Here is a 21478-nt window from a genome sequence, read left to right on the forward strand (position 1 = left end):
AAGATTGAACCATGAAGAAACCCAAAATATGAACAGACCAATGATATGTAATGAGATATAAGCCGTTATGAAAAATCTTCTAGCAGAGAAAAGTCCAGGATCCAATGGCTTCACTGCTGAATTTTGCCAAACATTTAAAAAAGAACTAATACCAATCCTACTCAAACTATCCTGAAAAATAGAGGAGGGAATATTTCCAAACTCATTCTATCAGGCCAGTATTATCCTAATACTAAAACCAAAGACATGTCAAAAAAATAAAGAAAATTACAGGCCAATATCACTGATGAACATTGTTGCAAAAATCCTCAACAAAATACTAGCAAACTAAATTCAGCAATACATTAAAAAGATCATTCATCATGACCAAGTGAAATTTATCCCAGGTATGCACAGATGGTTCAGCATACACAAATCAACCAATGTGATACATCATATCAACAGAATGAAGGAAAAAATTACACAATCACTTCACTTGATGCTGAAAATAATTTGATCAAATTCAACATCCCTTCATGATAAAAACCCTCAAATAACTAGGGATAGAAGGAGCATCTATCTCAACACAATAAAAGCCATGTATGAAAGACCCATAGCTATCATTGCACTGAATGGGAAAAAACTGAAAGCTTTTGCTCCAGTATCTGGAACATGAGAAGGATGTTCACCTTCACCACTGTTAATCAACATAGTACTGTAAGTCCTAGCTACAGCAATTAGACAAGAGAAAGAAACAAACGATATACAATTTGGAAAGGAATAAGTCAAATTATCCTTGTTTACAGATGATATAATCTTATATTTGGAAAAACCTAAAGGATCCACAAAAAGATTAGAATTGATAAACAAATTCAGTAAACTTGTAGGATACAAAAAAAAAGTAGCATTTCTATACACCAACAATGAACGATCTGAAAAAGAAATCAAGAAAGTAATTTCATTTACATCAGATACAAAAAGAAAATACTTAGGAATTAACCAAAAAAGTGAAAGATCTGTATACAGAAAACTTGAAAACATTGATAAAAGAATGTGAAGAGGACACACACACACAAATGGAAAGACATTCCACATTCATGGATTGGAAGAATTAATATTGTTAAAATGTCCACACTACCCAAAGCAATCTACAAATTCAATGTAACTCCTATAAAAATACCAATGACTCTCTTCACAGAAATAGAAAAAAAAATCCTAAAATTTATATGGAATTACGAAAGACCCAGAATAGCCAAAGCTATACTGAGCAAAAAGAAAACTGGAGGAATCACATTACCTGACTTCAAATTATACTACAGAACTATAGTAACCCAAACAGCATGGCACTGGCATAAAAACAGACACAAAGACCAATGCAACAGAGTAGAGAACACAAGAACAAATTCATACATCTACAGGAAACTCATTTTCTATGAAGGTGCCAGGAACATGCATTTGGGAAAGAACGGACAGTCTCTTCAATAAACGGTGCTGGGAAAACTGGACCAGCAGATGCAGAAGAATGAAACTAGACCCCTATCTCTTGCCATATACAAGAATCAAACCAAAATGCATTAAAGACTTAAGCCTAAAACCTCAAACTATTAAACTACTAAAAGAAAACATTGGGGAAACTCTCTAGGGACATTAGACTGAGCAAAGATTTCTTGAGTACTACCCCACAAGCATAGGCGACCAAAGTAAAAACGGATAAATGGGATTACATAAAGTTAAAAAGCTTCTTTACAGAAAAGGGAAACAATCAACAAAGTGAAGAGACAACACACATAAAGGGAGAAAATATTTGCAAACTACCCATCTGACAAAGGATGAATAACCAGAATATGTAAGGAGCTCAAACAACTCTATGGGGAAAATATCTAATAATTTGATTTAAAAATGGGCAAAAGGTCTGAAAGGGCAAAATCTTCAGACGGGGCTTTGCATTCTGGCTCTGCCATTTTGTATCTGTATAACCTTGAGAGGGAGTCAAAATCTTCAGTGGCTACAGGGGCCAGGCAGCATCTTACATGACAGAAGTAGGCTAGAAGTCTAATGTTTTTTTAAAAAACAAGCTACCTTTTAAATCCCTTTAGTTTTCTTCTTTGAATAAAGAAATGAGTTCAAGAATTTCACTTTTCTCCTAACTTTACATTCATTAAAAAGGAAACCACACAGCAGCAATTGACACATGACCTTATGGTGGGAAGACAACTGAGAGAACTAGGGACTGTGGCAATCTGAAAAATACATACCTATTTTTGATGAGAAGGTGGAAAGCTGGATTTTTTAGACCAAATCACTTCAATTTTCAAATGTTGGAAACTAACTCACGGTTTGTTTGTTTTAATTGTGGAAGGATACTGTGGAAGCCATCACAACCAAGGAAAGCCCTTCTACAAGCCAACTATGGCCTGCAGTTTCAACATTTAGTCACAGCTTATTAACAAATCCAGACAGGATGCCTATCACTCTCAATATCATCAGCCCCATCTCTTTGCAGTTCCTGCCCTGCAGGCTGCGTTTTCCAGCCACGGGCACATCCTCATCGTTTCTCATTCCCACTCACCACCTACTTCCCCCACTTTTGTGCTGCACCCATCTTCTTAGAGATGAAGCTCTCCACCTCTCAGGAGAGGCTATTATTGGCTAGATAGCCTACAAAACAGGAGAAAATATTCACAAACTCTGCATCTAACAGAGGTCTAATATCCAGAATCTACAAGGAACTTAAATACATCAACAAGCAAAAAACAAATAATCCAATTAAAAAATGGACAAAGGACAGGAATAGACAATCCCAAAAGAAGACATACAAGCAGCCAACAAATGTATATTAAAAAAAAAACTCAACATCACTAATAATCAGAGAAGTGAAAAATCAAAACCACAATGAAATACCATCTCATACCCTTCAGAATGCTTATTATTTTTTGAATGTCAAAAATTATAGATGCTGGTGAGACTGTGGAGAAAAGGACATGTTTATCTGCTGTTGGTGGGAATGTAAATTAGTTTAATCACTTTGGAAAGCATTTTGGAGATTTCTCAAAGAACTTAGAACTACCATTTGACCCAGCAATCCTACTACTATTCAAAGGAAAAGAATTCATTCTATTGAAAGGACACATACACTAATATGTTCATCAAAGTGCCATTCACAATAGCAAAGAAATGGAATCAACCTAGGTGCCCATCAATGGTGGATTGGATAAAGAAAATGTAGTACATATACACCATGGGATACTATGCAGTCATAGAAAAGAACAAAATCATGTCCTTGGCAGCACCATGAATACAGCTGGGGGCCATGATCCTAAGTGAATTAACACAAGAACAGAAAACCAAATATTGCATGTTCTTAAAGTGGGAACTAAACATTGAATACACATAGACATAAAGGTGAGCACAATAGACACTGGGGACTACTAGAAGGAAAAGGGAGAGAGGGGGACATGGGCTAAAAAAATTGCCTATTGGATAGTATGCTCACCACATGGGTGATGGGACCATCCGTATCCCAAAGTCATTCATATCTCCATATCCCTCAGCATCATGCAGTATACCAATGTAACAACTCTGTGCAGGTACCCCCTGAATCTAAAAATAATAGTAATAATACATACATACATACATACATACACACATACATACTTCTGGCTGTCTCCAGATGAACTGATAATGCTTCAAATGGTGAATTACCAATACACTCCTACCAAAGTATTATTATTATTTATAATCAAGTCAATCAATAGGAAGGGGGAAAGGAGAGCTAAAATGTCCTTTAGAAAAAAAGTGTGTGCATTTGCTCTAAAAAACGTAATTGTTATAGTTTTATAAATTATGAAATTTGGATTTCCAAGGAACACTATGGATGGATGGGTAGACTTCCTTTGCACATAGCCTGCACTTAATAAGTGACTGTTGTCCTGGAATAATATGGCCTTGTATAAATATCACACTTTGTCATGATATGCTCTCTCTTACACTGTGAAATCATCAAGGAAACTATTGCTGTCAGCATCTCCTCATTTAAAACCACTCCCTTTCATCACCCTCAACTAACAAAGTTTTAAATGCAATAGCTCTTGGTCTGTCCCCTAAACATACCAAACTGGCTCCTTCACAGAGTCTTTGTACTTACTGTCTCAGCTATCTGGGACACTCATCTTTCTGATTTTTTCATAGCTGCCTCTTTTTTAGATTGAGGACAAATGTCCTATCTTCATAAAGCTCTCTCCAGTTTCTCTTCTCTACTGACCTATCTCTCATCCCTCTGTTTTATTTTCTTCCATGACATTTATCATTAGGTTTAATTTTGTCCGTATTTATCATCTGACTCACCCCACTAGAATAAAAGCTCCCTGAGGACAGGCCCCTTACACACCTTCACTGCTGAAGAATCCACCAATGTTCCTAGCCCACAGGTAAGTGCCCAAAGCAGATTAGTATCTGATGAATAATGAATGAACTATAATTTGACAGAGAAGTAAACTGAGGTCCAGGGAGGACCTGTCTGGTCTCATGGATATTCATTGGCAAAGCAGAGCCTTGAGTCCAGGTCTTCTGACTCCTGGCCCAGCATCACTGTCATTGCACCACCCTCACCAATGTTCTGACAGCCTGAGGTGCCTTTCACCCAGAAATCAGCAAGTCAGGAGTTAAATCTATCTTTCATCAGCAACAAGATTCTGTCCACATTTCTCACCACAGAACCAAATGAATGAATGCATGTTACCCAGAAATGCAAGTATTTCACAACTAATTCCAAAGGATGTCAAAGAAGACAGTTTTTTTTTAATTCTCTAGGAGAATTCCATTGAACTTACATGATTTTATGCATAAATATTAATGAAATTGTGAATTTATACTAAAAAAGTAAAGGTTAATGGCTACATTAGCTGTTTTTTCATTTCTCAAACACTAGGCAATCCAAAATCTAATATGCACATATACAAGCATGAGCAATTTGCCCAAAGTATTATATTCTATTGCTATGATACTTCTTGGCTTCAATTAAGGTCAAAAGTCATCTGAACAGCTTCATTTCTTTGGACGAAGATTTAAATTTTACTTAATTAGTGTGTTCCAGAAAACATCCTCATTTTCTGGACATCAGATCCTTCCACTCATTTTCATTTCTGCCTGAAAATTACAACTTCCCAATGCACACCACAGCCTAACTGTCCATCCTCAAGTATACATCCTTTAAACGTTTCCTTGAAGCTATGTCTACACTGTGCTAGGCAAAAAGATAAAAATGATGGAATCTCAGAATCCAGATGTCTTGTCTCCTAGCATTTGGCAGCATCTCTAGATGGCCCATATTTTCAGCTTGTAACCATTTACTGGAAAATACATCCCATCTATTATTACTCCTTTCTACTTTTCTATATTTGTGGTAATTTATTCAACTGAAAACTTGGAAAAAGTAAATGCAAGGAATTGGCCATATGACACACACAGCACAATGATTAAAGAAAAAAGCTATTCACCACCCCATTCTATCTGCCCAGGGCACACTAACTTCCAGTAGCACAAGCCAGAACCCTGGGCATCACCCTTGACTCCTCCTTCTCTATCCCCTAATATAGAACTACATCCAGTCTACTTCAGAATTAACTTCTCTCAATTGGCACCACCATTATCTGAAATAGTCCAGGATTCTGTCCTCTTATCTAGGATCTTGATTCTAGAATACTGCAGCAACCTCCTGGTTTTTTTTGTTTTTGTTTTTGTTTTTTTTTGAGATGGAGTCTAGCTCTGTCACCAAGGCTGGAGTGCAGTGCCGCGATCTTGGCTCACTGCAAGCTCTGCCTCCCAGGTTCACGCCATTCTCCCGCCTCAGCCTCCCAAGTAGCTGGGACTACAGGTGCCCGCCACCACGCCCAGCTAATTTTTTTTGTATTTTTAGTAGAGACGGGGTTTCACCGTGTTAGCCAGGATGGTCTTGATCTCCTGACCTTGTGATCCACCCGCCTCAGCCTCCCAAAGTGCTGGGATTACAGGCGCGAGCCACCGCGCCCGGCCAGCAACCTCCTGTCTTTATGTCTCCAATTTTGCCCCCTCCATGCCATTCTCCACTAAGCAGCCAGTGTGGTCTTTCTAAAGTACCAACCTAATCATGCCACCAAACCTGCGCTTACATCCTTTCCATGGCTCCCAATGCCCTGGGCCTAAAGGCTAAACCATTATGCATTGCTTACAAACCTATTCACAATCTGGCCTCTTGCCTGCCTCCCCAGGTTTATTTCTTGACACACCTTGCCTCTTCCTTACCTATGCTTTCTCCACTCTCCAATAATAAATTTTTCTTCAGTTCTTTTAATGCACTGTGATCCCTCATCTCTCACCTCTTTGCTAGTGCTGCATTCAGAACCCTCTTCCATTCATCTTGGCTGATATCTGCTGATCCTTCTATTTAACATATTAAGCATAACTCTCGGTGGAAAGAATTTCTGACTCCTTTTGGTCAAGGTTGGGTGCCTTGCTCCCTGTATTCCTCCTATCAGGGCACTAACAATACTTGGCAGTGTTTCTTTGACTGTCTCCACTCCTGTATGTCTCACAATTGTAGCCCAGCATCTATGACCACATAGTATTTGATAGGTTTGCATTGTTATCTCCAGAATGATGCTGAAAAGACAGCTTACAGTCTACTTGGATCATAGTCCTAACTCTAAAGACTCTCTAATCATAGACACCCAATATTTGTTTGAAGTGTGGAGACTTGCTTGCATACTTCAAAAGCAGTATAGATAGATAGATGTTTTAGGGTAAGACTCCCATTTGCTCCCTTCCTTCCCAAATGAAGTAATTTAATAATTGAAAATATCTATTTTGTAATAATATAAGCCAATGTTGTATCCCATTGAGGAAAGAATTACCCAAGGAGAAAGTTACATGGCTTCAACAAACTATGTAACATACTTCTAGAATTTTCTCCCCTTTCCTCCTACCCTACATTCTGACATTCTTCAATCAATTTTATAAAAGTGCAAAATAATTTAAATATGAGCTTAAGTCATCTGTAATTAAGAAGGTAAACATGCTTTTTTAGGAATTACAGAATGCATTCCATTTGGGCAATTCATTGTTTTAGATTATCTATAACAATATCTTGATGTGAAAAGCTAATTACTATTTCAAATGGTGGGAAGGTCCCAACATCTACCTTCTTCCCTTATGAAGAATTTTAGGAAGAATTAGGAAATATCTAAAGCAGCCATGAGGACAGGAAGAAAAATGACATTTACTGAGAGCCTTGATATATGAGATGTATGAGGAACTGCTCTTGATTAATCCTCCCAATAACTCTATGATGTGGTAATCAATCAATACCTTCACTTTACCTAGGAGAACCCTGAGTCTGAGGTAAAATAAAGATAACTGCAAATGCTCAAACATCTAGCAATTGATAGATCCAGGAAATGAACCCAAGTCTACTTGGCATCACAGTAGAAAGTTCTTTCCACCATGAGAGCTCAGAAAACTGAAGAGTATCTTTTGAAAAACAAAAATTTTGTTTAAAAAAAAAAGGAGATGCCTTCTTAGGAAGCCAAAAATGTCTTCTTCATCTCCTCAGAGAAGGATTCCATGGGAAGCTTTTTCTTAGAACCCTAGCTTTCAGCTTCCCATCTAATTATGCTTCAAGTTAATTTTATCTATAATTTAGAAATAAAATTAAAAAACAGAAGATTTATCATTATGTCTTATAGAGTTACATATACTGGCAGAGTGTCCAATTAGATTTAATCTGCATTAATTAAGCTTTCCATTTTAACAAAGCTCTATATTAACACATTTGAATCCGAAAAAATAAACATTAAATCTGCAATGTCATTAAGATAGTTCAGCGAGACAGATTCATCTTTGTTGCTCTGCTAATGCACTCTATTGCTACTGTAAAAAATAATTTTATCACATTAGAAATATACATTGGAATTAATAACAGAGTACCCATTCCATTACATAAAAGAGCCTATTTCAATTACTACCTCAAGGTACATTTTTAATAGTCTTTATATTTCAGTTTTCTGTTTCATTTTATCTGCCCACTTAAGATATCCATGGGAACTCAATTGATTCAGTTACCTAGGGAGTTTCCAGATACTGCTTTGCCAAGAAGTTCACTCCTCATTTAAAGAAATACAAACTCTCAAGAGTTCTAACTCTGGCTACTGGGTTCCCACCAGGTGAGAGAGATGCCTGCCTTTGGCCAGAAGGGAACTCAGCCACTGAATGAAGTCTTCTAATTCAATAATGGCCGTGCCTGAGAGTAGCCGGAAGTCTAGCAGAAATTGGAAACAGTGATTTCCAAAACAGTAAATGAAGTTTCTCTGGTTGACAGCTTTGGAAAAGTCAGGGGCATGATTACTTCCTGTGGTGCTCATGATGACTAGGGAAGGTGATCAGATCCAGAATGCTGTTCCCCCGTTGTGCTTCATCAGCAAAGATGACTTTTAACTGGAAATTGAACACTACCAGAAGGTTTGGGTGATAGTCATTATTTTCCTTTAATCATTGAACTGGAGGTGGTGGGTGGGATGACTATTTTCTCATCTGGCCACTCCTCAGCACCCTGTCTCCCCTCAGCACCAAATTTCCATCTCGATAACATCATCATTATCAGTATCATCAGCATCATCATCATTATGGCTTTTTTATTGAGTTTCTTTTGTATGCCAAGCACTATGCTAGGTATCTTACAAATACTAATCCACAGAAAAATCAGCAGGTATTATCAATTCAGCCTCCAGACACCAAAACCTTTGCCCCCTTCACTATCCTGCAGAGCCTCCCATGTGTAGCACACCCAGGGCAATACCTGTGTCTGGTACAATGTATTCCACGTGAACCTTTGAAACTAGTCATGAAAATTCTGAGCAGCTCTAACTGGAGATGAAGAAGACAAATCCTTTTTTCATTTAAAAATGTATTTATTGAGTGCATACTATGTGCTTGAGATTATTACTTGGAGAAACCCCTATGTGAGGCCGTCTGTTACCTATGCTACTTCCATGTATTTGGGCACAGATGCAATAGGAAACACCCCAACAAATCAAGACAGAGACTGCCTAGTGTTTCCAATACCCATGTTCTCTCATCCTTGGCACAATGCTAGGCTGAATTTCCCAGTACTGGTCAATGAAATGGGATACATGACATTTTCAGCCTGATCCTTAAACATATCCAAGGAGACTATGAAAAAATGATAATTACAATACCTACAATGCTTACATAATTACAATAGGAGCCATTAACCTACTTCTCTCAGTGTCATGGATTGAGCAATTAATCAGTTAATCAATACACATAGAAGTTAAATAACAAAACTCAAAGGTGCTACATATAAAGTCATATGTTTGTATATATCTACACATTTTCAAAAACTACCGATTATTTTTAAATGTACCCCCCAAATCAAAAATATTGAGTATGTAAAAGATCACCAGGAAAAAAAAAATCTGCAAACTCAAAAATCTAAAAATCTGACAGCACATACTTTATGCCCTCAATTAACAATAAAACCAGAAATTACCCATTAAGTATTTTTAATTTAATCACTTTGGAATATTTAAACACTCCTTTAACCAGGGTTAAAGAGGAAGTCAAACTGAAATTAAGAATTATAGAAAAGTACAGAAAATAAAAACACCATATAGCAATATCAATGGGCTGTATTCAAAGTAATATTCACAAGAAAACATAAAATCATCAGTGATTTTACCAGTAAATAGAAAATACTGAAGACAAATGAACTAAACATTGAAGAAGCTAGTAAAAATATGAAAAAGATGATCCAGAATAAGATAAGAAGTAGGAATCAATGAACTTGAAATGAAAAACAGTCAACTTGATCAATAAAACTAAGAACTGTTTCATTTAAAAGATCAATAAGTTACATGATCCCATGATGAGCCTGGACAAGAAAAGAAGAAGAAAACACACATTTCACACATTAGAAATAAAAGGAGATAAAAATCATAAATATAAACATTTTATTAAGTAAAAGAGACTATAATGCCTAACTATTTGCCAAAAAAATCCCAATCTCAATGAAACATAGGATTTTCTTAAAAACATAAATTGATCCCAAGAAGAGCTCAAAAGTAATTAGATAGAAACCATTCCATACAAGAAGCGAAAAATGAACATTTCAATAATAAAAGATTTTCCAGTTTCCCCAAAACCAAATTATCAGCCTAAACATTTTTTGTACTTTTCAGCCCAAATATTTTCTATACAAAATATTTTCTGTCCTTTTCTAATTATATTTACATGTAATTACTTACATCTAATTACATTTGCATCTATTTTCAGGCTCATTCTATCAGAAACACTTGTAGAAAAGATATAATGTATATTTTTTAACTAGTCTAGAGCATAAAAAATTTCAAAAAGCCTTGAATTAACTCAAATACACAGAGTTTTCTATGTATTCAAATACACAAAAAAGTCTATGGCAACTCACTTATTAATGAATTAAAACATTTAAATGTTTAATAAGTTTAAAGTATTTAAAACAATGCCTATAATTCTTCAGTGCTTAAACTAATGTAGTTACTACTACTGCTTTTATTAATATTGCTATTGCTATCATTATTTAATGATACAAAAAATCCTAACTAAAGCATTAGTTAATGTAAGTTTATTCAAGGATTTCAGAAATAGCTCAACATTATGGATTCTATTAATGTAATTACTTATGTTAATAGATAAAAGGAGACAGACACAAAAGTATCTCAAAATGCACACTGAAAAGGTATTTAATAAAATATAACAGCTATTCTTTTTTAATCTTTCAGTAAAATAGGAATAAAATTAGATTTCCTTTACATGACGACTAGATAGATAAAAACAGATAGAAATAGAGATAGATATTAGAAAGTACTACCAGACAGTTTATTAAACAGAGGACCTTATTAAAGTTGGAAAGAAAAAAGGATTATCTGTTGCCCTCTTCCTGACTTTAATGAACACCTTTGATTTGTTCATATATTATTTATCACTATTATGGAGATTCTAGCCCATATTATAAAACAAGAAAAAGAAATAGCTAATATAAATATTGAAATTTAAGAAAGAAAAATTTTCAATATTTTCAAATTACAAAATTATATACCTAACAAGTCAAAGGGGATCATCTAAAAAAAATTAATGTTTGGCACATGGTATGCAATCAGCAAATGTTAGCTTAAAAAAGCTATTCAATATAGCTTAAAAATTAGCTAAAACTCAAAAGAAAGATATGAAAACCATATTAAAACATCAAAAGAAAGCAAGCTGCAGACCAATATCTCACTTATGGATATAGATACAAAAGTCCTCAACAATATACTGTCAAATCGAATCCACAAAAAAAAAAAGGATTATAGAACATAACCAAGTAGAATTTATCCCAGGAATGCAAGTTTGGTATAGCTTCTGAAAATCAGTTAGTATAATATACTACATCAATAGAATAAAAGATAAAAACTATGTTATCATCTCAGTAGATATAGAAATAGCATGTGAAGAAATTCAACACCCTTCATAATAGAAACACTAACCAAACTAGAAATAGAAAGAAACTTCTCCAATATGATAAAGAACACCTACAAATAGAAAAAAAAAAAAAAACCTCCAGATTGGTGAAGAATATCTGTGAAAATCCACAGCTAACATACTTCAAGGTGAAAACTGAAAGCTTTCCCTTTAAAATCAGAAACAATACAAAGATATCTGCTCACCATTTCTATTCAACATTGTACTGGAAGTTCTGGCCAGGGCAATTCAGTACAAAAATGAAAAAACAGGCAGCCAGGTAGGACAGGAAGAAATAAAACTATCTCTATTTGGAGATGACATAATCTTATATGGAAAAATTCTAAGGAATTCACTAGAAACTATTAGAACTAATCAATAAGCTTACCAAGGTTGCAGGATGCAAAGTAATACGCAAAAATTAATCTCCTTTCTATACAGTAGCAATGAGCAACTAAAAATTGAAATTAAGAAAATTATTCCATGTATGATAGCATAAAAAATACACCTAGGAATAAATTAACAAAAGCCATGAAAATCTTAGATTTTGAAAACCAAAAAAAAAAAAAAAAAATTGAATGAAATGAAAGACGACCTGAGAAAGCAGAAAGACACCCCATGTTCATGAATCAAATTATTTGACATTGTTTTGATGGCAATACCTCCTCAGACTGACAACCTACAGATTCAATGAAATCTGTATCAAAATCTCAACTGACTTATTTGCGGAAACTGACAAGCCGGTCCTAAAATTCATATGAAAATCCAAGGGAACTAGAATAACCGAAACAATCTTGAAAAGAAGAACAAACTTGGAAGATTCATATTTCCCAATTTCCAAACTTACTACAAAACTGCAATAATCAAACAGCACTTCCATATGGATAAACATATAGATCAATGAAATAGAAGTAACGATGGTTGTGGCAGGCTGTCTGGAGCAGCCGCTACCATCACGCCAGGAGCAACAGGGAGGCGTGGCCAGGCCTGCAGGCTCTGTGGAGCCACTGGGAGCCGTGAAAAAGCAGGAGCCCCGCCCCTTCCAAGTTGGGGTAGAAGTTCCCCAAGCACAGATGCAGCTGCCCACTTGCAGCTACAGACCCAGGACTCCTGCTCCGTAGAGCAGGCAGGAGTGGCGCCCAAGTCATGGCTGTAGATCTAGACCTTCCACTCCACAGAGCAGGCAGGAGTCCTGCCCCGCTGGGCTCAGCTGCAGCTGCCCAAACTGTGGCTGCAGACCTAGGCCTCCTGTTTCACCAAGCAGGCAGGAGCCCCAACCCTTTCCTTCACAGCTGCAGCTGCAGCTGCAGCTGTGGGCCCAGGCATCCCTGCACTCTTGGAGACCTGGGAAGGACCCCACTGCACTGTAGGCTCAGAAATGCCTGCTCCCACTGCCTGGCTTCTCTCTGATATAAGCACCTGCTCCAATCTTTGAGCAAAGTCGGGGCCAAGTTCCGGCACTGTCACAGCCTAGCTGGGTGTGCACATGCTCAGGGCAGTGCTAACACACCAGCCCTCTGCCATCTTAGCCCTCTCTGGATTTTGGGCACAAATGAGCATAGGAGGGAAGCTGAGGTGGGGCTGAAGTCAGCTCAGCATTGGCCTGCAGGTATCTCTTGGCACCTGCAGTCTGGGCACCATGAATGTCAGCAGGAGGCAGAAAGGTTCCTAGGTGGAAGTGGGTGGGTCCCCAGTGAGGCTTCACCTTCAGGCCGGGGAGTGCCTGATGGCTGCCAGTTCCACAGACCGGAGTGGGAACTTGTAGTGCCTTTTCCAGGCCTATCCATGGCTGCCCATGGGCCAACTGACATGCACTTCCTCCCCTCTGAGGCCCATAGAAGCCCCAGGCTCAGCCAGAGCTGAGCAGACATCAGGACCAGCTGCAGAGAGGAGCTACCCAATCCAGGGCCTCCTCTCTGCTGAAACTCAAGCAGTCATCAGGATAACTAGCTGCAGAGAGAAGCCACCCACTCTAGGGTCTCCTCTCTGCTGAGAGCTGCAGAGACAACAGCAGGACCTGCCTGCAGAGAGGAGCTTCCCACTCCAGGGTCTCCTTTCTATTAGGAGCTGAACGCTTGTTGGGACACCCTGGCTGAGGAAAGGAGCTACTCCTGTGGAAGACTGAACTGCTCTATTGCTCAATAAAGCTTCTCTTCATCTTGCTCACTCTGCACTTGTCTGTGTACCTCATTCTTCCTGGTTGCAGGACAAGAACTTGGGACTCACTGAATGAGGCTAAAAAAGATGTAATACAAACAGGGCTGAAACATTCTCCTTGTTTGCCATGTTGGGGGCAAAGAGGAGAGAAGAGAAGAGCTGCAGCCCTTTGGGGAGCTCAGACCTGGGCTCCCCGAGCCAGGGCTGTGACTCCCTCTTTGGGGCCTTGCAGTTCCTGGTGTCTCCAAGCTTCCAGGTGCCACCGTGTTCCCCAGTGCTGGTGGAAGCTGCTTGCGGTGTACCTGGTCCAGCCACAACCTCACAGAGAGTCGGTAACCCTGCCGGTACCTGCAGCTGTCCACCCCGTGGCAGTAGCCGGCGTATCTGACTGTGCAGGGGCCAGACCACATGCTCACTCACACACCCCTTGCTGCTCCATGCCTGACTCCCATCTCCCTTGGAGGCATGACACCTAGGCCAGTACCATGTGCTGAGTGCAGCCTGCCAGGCCAAGTGGGTGGAGCAAGCCCAGTGGGCCCTAGCAAAACTCGGGCAAAGGCACCACCAGCCACAGGTTTCTGGTCAGAAAAGTGACACCCCAAAGATTCCATAACAGTAAGAGACCAGAAATAAGCCCTCACATTTATGGTCAATTGATCTTAAACAGGGTGCCAATACAATACACTGGAAGAAAAGCAGTCTTCAACAAATGGTAAAGAAACAATTGGATATTCATATGCAAAAGAATAAAATTGGACCCCTACCTCACATGATATATAAAAATTAACTCAAAATATGTCTAAGAGATAAATGTGAGAGCTAAGCCTATAAAACTTTTAGAAGAAAATAACTCAAAATATATCTAAGAGATAAATGTAAGAACTAAACCTATAAAACTTTTAGAAGAAAACATAAAAGTAAATCTTCATTACTTTGAATTAGGCAAAAATATGACATCAGAATCACAAAAAAATAAAAATAAAAAAAATTGGACATCATCAAATTTTAAAGCCTTTGTGCTTAAAGGACACCACCAAGAAAATGAAAAGATCACCCACAGAATGGGGGAAAAAACTGTAAATCATACCTCTGATAAGTGACTGCATCTAAAACATACATGATTATTACAAATCAATGATAGAAAGACAAAGAATCCAATTAAACATGGGCAAATTATCTGAATATACATTTCTCCAAAGATACACAAATGGTCAATAAGCTTATGAAAAGATAACATCATTTAGCCATCAAGCAAATGCAACTCAAAACCACAATGAGGTATCACTCTATACCCATTAGTCTACCATCAAAAAGAAAGATAATAACTAATGTTGACAAGGATGTGGAAAAATTGAAACCCTCAAACACTGCTTCGGGGAATGTAAAACAGTGTAGTCACTTTGGACAAGTCTGGCAGTTCCTCAAACAGTTAAACAGAGTTTCCGTCTGATCCAGCAATTCCAGTCCTAGTCATATACCCAAGGAAATAAAAACATGTCCACACAATAGCTTGTACATGAATGTTCATAGCAGCATTATTCATAATAGCCAAGAGTGGAAACAATTCAAATGTCCACCAACTGATAAATGGATATCTATAATGTATTATATCCAAACAATGTAACATTATTCTGCAATAAAAAGAAGTGAACTACTGACATAAGCTACACTATGAATGAACCTCGAAAGCATTATTCTAAGTTACAGAAGCCAGTCAAAAAAGGATACAGAGTGTATGATTTCACTTATATGAAATAACTAAAACAGGCAAATCTACACAGACAGAAAGTAGATTAGTGGTTGCCTAAGGCTTGGGAGCTTATGGGGAAATTGTGGGTGACAGCTAAAAGGTATGGGATTTCTTTTGAGGGTAATGAGCATTTCTAAAATTGATTGTGGTGATGAATGCACAATTCTGTGATTATACTAAAAGCTACTGAATAATAAAAATAAAAAATTATCTAGGAATCTAATAATGACCATCATCTCCCAATTGTTTCAAATACTTATTCAATTTATCTTCATCACTAGTAATACAATCAGAATCACATAAGGGAGAATCACAAAAAGAACCTGGGCATCTGACTTTTAAGCCAACAGTCTATCTACCACATACCTGGATCTTCTGCTACTGAATAAAGAAAAGCCCCAAATCCTTGGTCAACTTATATACCTGGTCAAATGTCCATGCCAAATTTCTACAGGATAATTTGCTCCTCTAGATACTGTTATCCTAGTAAATCATAAAAGTAACCTGAAAATTGTGAAAGATTCTCACTTATTGCAGAAGGGAATATTTGGCGAGGGGAGGAGGGTTATAATGAATAGACTAATTTCTAAATATATGCCATTATATATTCTTCTCTATTTTCTTGCATTCCAGGTCTCCTTAACTAGATCTTCTCTACTAGAGTAGAAACCAGGTTTTCTGTATTACCCACAGCCATTACAAATCCACAGTCTTTCATACCTTGCCCTGTCAGACTACACACACATGGAACAGGGCATCATAAAGTCCAGAGGGAGAAGGGATCTAGTATCTACTTCTCCATATTTATTTTGTTTAGCAGTCAAGATCTGAGGTTTGAGATTTTTCGCACTTGTCTTTCATGGTGCCTGCTTGGCTCTCTTGCAAGTGTACTTTCCTTCCTTTCATTTCTTTTTTTTTTTTTTTTTCTTTTTGAGACAGTCTCGCTCTTTCGCCTAGGCTGGAGTGCAGTGGCGCTATCTCGGCTCACGGCAAGCTCCACCTCCCGGGTTCATACCATTCTCCTGCCTCAGCCTCCCAAGTAGCTGGGACTACAGGCGCCCGCCACCATGACCGGCTAATTTTTTGTATTTTTAGTAGAGACGGGGTTTCACCGTATTAGCCAGGATGGTCTCAATCTCCTGACCTCGTGATATACCCACCTTGGCCTCCCAAAGTGCTGGGATTACAGGCGTGAGCCACCGCGCCTGGCCTCTAAAGCTTTTTAATAAACTTTCACTCCTGCTTTAAAACTTGCCTCGGTCTCTCCTTCTGCCTTATGCCCCTCAGATAAATTTTTCTTCTGAGGACACAAGAATTGAGGTTGCTGTAGACCCATATGGATTTGCCACCAGTAACATTTTGGTGGCATGTAACTTGGATACCCTCCACTGCCAACATACTTTGGTGCCTTGTGACTCAGATAATTTCTACTGCTAATATACTTTGGTGCTGTGTAACTCAGATATGTTCCCTAGTGGTAAGAGACCTCTATGCCTCACCTTCTTTGGCTAAAGGCATTCAACCCCTGTACACAGTTTTCTTCTCCCCCCTCCTTTTTTTTTTTTTTTTTTTTTGAAATGGGGTTTCACTCTTGTTGCCCAGGCTGGTGTGCAATGGTGCAATCTTGGCTCACTACAACCTCAGCCTCCTGAGTTCAAGTGATTCTCCTGCCTCAGCCTCCCGAGTAGCTGGGATTACAGGCATGCACCACCACACCCGGGTAATTTTTGTATTTTTAGTGGAGACAGGGTTTCACCATGTTGGTCAGCTGGTCTTGAACTCCTGACCTCAGGTGATCCTCCCTTCTTGGCCTCCCAAAGTGCTGGGATAACAGGCATGAGCCACGGTGCCCAGCCTCTTCTCCCTTTCTCAAAAAAAAAAAAAAATCTGAAGTTTTTCTATTACAATGAAAAATGATCAGATGACTCTCCTATCAATCATCCTCAGGCTCTATTAGAAACCTACTAGGGATATAAAAGAAGACAGCCTCACATGGCAACAAAAAAGTTTTTTTAAAACCATTCCTATTGAAAAAAAGTCCAAAAGAGAAACCCAGCAAATACAGTTTCAAAACACACTTAGACAAGGAGAATAAATGTATATGTGTCAAGGGACGGCCACTCACCATGCACAATCCTTTTTCTTCCTTACAGCAGCCCGGGAAAATAGATTATTACACACATTTTACAGACAAGTAAATTGAGGTTCCAAGACATTGAAGAGCTGGTGTCACAAAGCTAGAACTGGACCTCCAGCCTCCATCAGCCTGACTCTGAAACCTGTGCTCTTTCTAATATAATAGCAACTGTTTCACATGCTTCTCTTCTGCTTTGGGAAGCTCTCCTCTGCATTCATTGAGAAGTATCTCAAGATCTACCTCCTACTTTGGGCATTTGTATAATCCTCATACCAAAGAGGCATTCACACCCAACCCCACAAGGCCAATAGGGCAAGGTAGGGTTGTGAAGCTGAGACTTGCCTTGACACTCAATCCTTGGAAAATGCGAACCTATACCTTTTCTCCAGCATACAGAACACCTTTGAATGAACCCATATCTCTCACAGACATGTACATCACCTTGCTTTCTCTGGGCTGACCCAGAACAGCCAGATTGTAATGACAACACCCCCACAAAATGATCAGGGTCCATCACCACACTTTGAGGCTGAGAACAAACAACCATTAAAGACAGAAGTGTTGATCCTTACAACTGCCAAAAGTCTGCATAGAAAGAGCCTCTGTTCCAGCCAAACTGGTCTGTTCACTGCTCCCACTCCCAAAATTGCATTTCTCTATATTTCTTCACCTCTGGGACTGTGCACACTGTTCCTTCTGTTTGATATAACACCCTTCTTCCCTTACCCGCTAGAATTCTGCCTGTGCTTCAAGAGCACTCTCTCTGTGTGATCTTCCTCAACCACTAACCTAATGCATTTAATTCAGTGAACTTAACACATTTACGTAATTTTGAAATTAGCTCCATACTTCACTGTAACACCAATCTACTATTTCTTTATTATTGGCTCTTTTTTATTCTTCAGCTTTTTGTGTGGTTATGCCTTGTTTCCCTCATTGCCAAACTCCACCATACATGCTTAGAAGATTTTGTTCCTTTGATTTCTCCACAAAACCTTGCATGGCACCTAGAACAGAGTAGGTGCTTCATAAATATTTTCAGTGGACTAATACAGAGGAACCCAGTATTAAAAATTAAAATTGTTTAGGTTACCTAATGATTATTAATTTGAATTCAATGATAGAGTGATCTTTGTTAAACTTATAACCCATTGCCTAGGGGACTTTAGTACAAGTTTTTAACATGGCATTGAAGCTTTGCAATGATCTGGCTTCTACCTACCTCTATAATACCAGCCCTCATCGCCCACCCCAAACTCTCATCCCTTCCCCATACACACTTTTATGTTCCAACCACTTACCTACCCATGTGTTGCTTCTTAAAATCATAGCAACCTCTTTCTGAAATGTTATTCTTCCATCCCTTACTCCTTCACATTCAGCATGTAAAATACTCACTTTTTTTCCTTATACAACTATCATCTTTTCCAAAGCCTTTCTTGGCTACCACAACACTTAGCAGAATGACTACTCTTACCTTTATTTCCTGATTACAACTTTCTGGCATTGCATCTTCAATACTTTATTATATTTATTTGTCTATCTTCCCTACTAGCTTATGTGATCTTTGCAATGAAAATCATACACTGTTCACCTTAATATTCCCAGTGTCAAGTATAATCCCCACATAAACACACTGTAAATGTTTATTGAAGGTTGTTAAACATAACTAATTAACTGGCTTGATGACTAAATATGACAGAATGTGATTTTATTCAAAGTCTACCAGAAGCCAGGTGAGAAAGATACTCATGATTGGTCCTTGGAGAGCAAACAAGAAAGCCAGTTTGACCAAAGTAAATTCTTAATGCAAAGTAAATTCATGAATGTGTTCAACAGAAATGAGGCCTCAGTTAGATGAAAGTTTTCACGGGGCTACAAACTCTAAATCCCAAGACATTTTGTATAACCCATTAACTCTAAGGAGATTTTCAAAAGCAGAAAGAGCTTTCTTACCTGTGCTCCAGTCCTCGAATGGACAGCATCACTCCTGAAGTGGATGGCTTCTGCTGTACAGTGGCCAAAAAGGTGAATTCACTCTTGTTCCGGAACAGCTGAATTAATTTCTCACTCACATGAGGAGCTGCATGGATCTCTCTTTCTATGTCTAGGAATCAAGAAGAAAAGCAGGAGGAAACAGGAGAGAAGAAGGAGAGGAGAAGAGGAAGGAGAAGGAGAAGGATAGAGAAGAAATACAGGAGAAAGAGGAGAGGGGAGATGAGAAGGAAGAGGAGAAAAGATCCATGGTTAAAAATGTCATGTCCAAAGAATCCAGATTGTATTTTTCATTTTCCTCTTCTGTCAATAGTTTTCATTTTCAGGCACCATTCCCCACTCCCTACAGCTGCATTCATTCAATGCAAATCCTGGAAATGCTATCTCTGTCACCATGCCTACTTGTCACTTTGACAAGTTCACAATTGGCCAGACAGTGATTTTCTGGCAGGAATTTTGACAGGATGCTGAGCAATTCAGTTTGCTGCAAACAGATTAGGTTGCTGTAAATAAGGTGAGAGGTAGTCGGATAAATGTGGTCCTAAATTCAGAGAATCTTGGGATAATAAGACCCAAATGCCACTCAGCATCCTCCAATTTCACTTTTTCCATGGACACAGCTTCCTTCTCCCCACAATGTATATAAGAAACCTGTCCTTGCCTTGTACCTAGCAGATATTTACTAGCACTAACAATGTCAGACAACTCTGCCTTTGCTTAAAGAATAAATACAAGGCATGCTCATGCTCCACACCCGTGGCTGGAATTTCTCCATAAGCATGCAATGGATGACTTTCCTCATGAAATATTTATTGAAGTTGAGGCCGATTCAGCAGGCCTAGAGGTGTGTGATTCCAGCTAATCCTGCTCCTAGACAAAAATGTTTCTTTCTCCAACATCAGCATAATGAGAGACATCCATCACTTCATACCCAGACTCACCCTTGTCATGATAAACTGGGTGTTTTCTCATTATTTTACACTACATTTTTCTGGCATCAGAAAGGGGCACTAAGGGAGCAAAGTTAGAGATTATTCAGAGGATGATAAATGAACATTAGAAGTGTGTTTGGTGGCCTCCTCTCACATCCTGACCATCTCCTCTGACTGCAAGATAACTACTTGGTTATTTCTCCAGGACTACAAGGGAAGCCCTTGAAAAACATAGAACTTCAAAGGCTGCACTGCCCAAGCAATATCACAGACTGGTATATGGACCTTGAAGAATCTCATCCTAAAGAATGGCTTCTGAATAAGATATCCTTCAATTCTTGACCTCGGGCCTTAGTCCTCTCATCTGCAAAATGAGGGGGTGGACTAGCTGATCTCTTAGAACCTTCCCACCTTAGCCTTCTATAATTTTTTGAATTGCTGCTTCAATTTTATAACACAGAAAAGAACAGCACAGTCTTTCCCACCTGTAAGTATCTAGGCTATGAATGGCAGAAAGCAATGTTTGTCCTCCACCATGGAGACACCCAACCCAGGCAGATCAGTCTACCAGTAGAAAATCTACCTGCACAATAGTAGCAAGGCCTTCACTACTTAATTCTTAAGTGGTATGCTGTCAGCTTTTATCAAGCGTTGAGATAAGAGATAGCCACTTGAAAAATGCTTCGATACCTTCTACAAAATCCCAGCCAAAGACATTCCAGATGACATTTAAAACCTATTAAATGTGTGAGCAAATCACTCTGTAAACTAGAGAGTATTAGAAAATGTTTGTTAATATTATTTTTATTATCATTATTATTATCATTATTATTATTATTTTTTGAGATAAGGGTCTCACTCTGTCACCAGGTTGAAGTGCAGTGGCATGATCTCGGCTCACTGCAGCCTCCACCTCCTGGGCTCAAGCGATCTCCCACTTCAGCTTCCCAAGTAGTTGGGACCACAGGTGTGTGCCACCATGCCCGCCTTTTTTTTTTTTTT

General features: G+C 38.6%; 1 protein-coding gene across 2 annotated transcripts in view; it reads right to left on the reverse strand.

The window, feature by feature from the left end:
* The window catches only part of NELL1 (neural EGFL like 1), a 926144-nt gene that overhangs the window by 791160 nt on the left and 113506 nt on the right, over window positions 1-21478 (reverse strand). For both annotated transcript variants that reach the window (XM_002821956.3, XM_002821957.4), the window contains exon 3: window positions 19506-19656. In XM_002821956.3, coding sequence (XP_002822002.3) covers window positions 19506-19656 — 151 coding nt within the window. The remainder of the gene's footprint in view (window positions 1-19505; window positions 19657-21478) is intronic.

The sequence above is a fragment of the Pongo abelii genome, chromosome 9 (assembly GCF_028885655.2).
Source record: "Pongo abelii isolate AG06213 chromosome 9, NHGRI_mPonAbe1-v2.0_pri, whole genome shotgun sequence".
NCBI classification, from domain to species: domain Eukaryota; kingdom Metazoa; phylum Chordata; class Mammalia; order Primates; family Hominidae; genus Pongo; species Pongo abelii.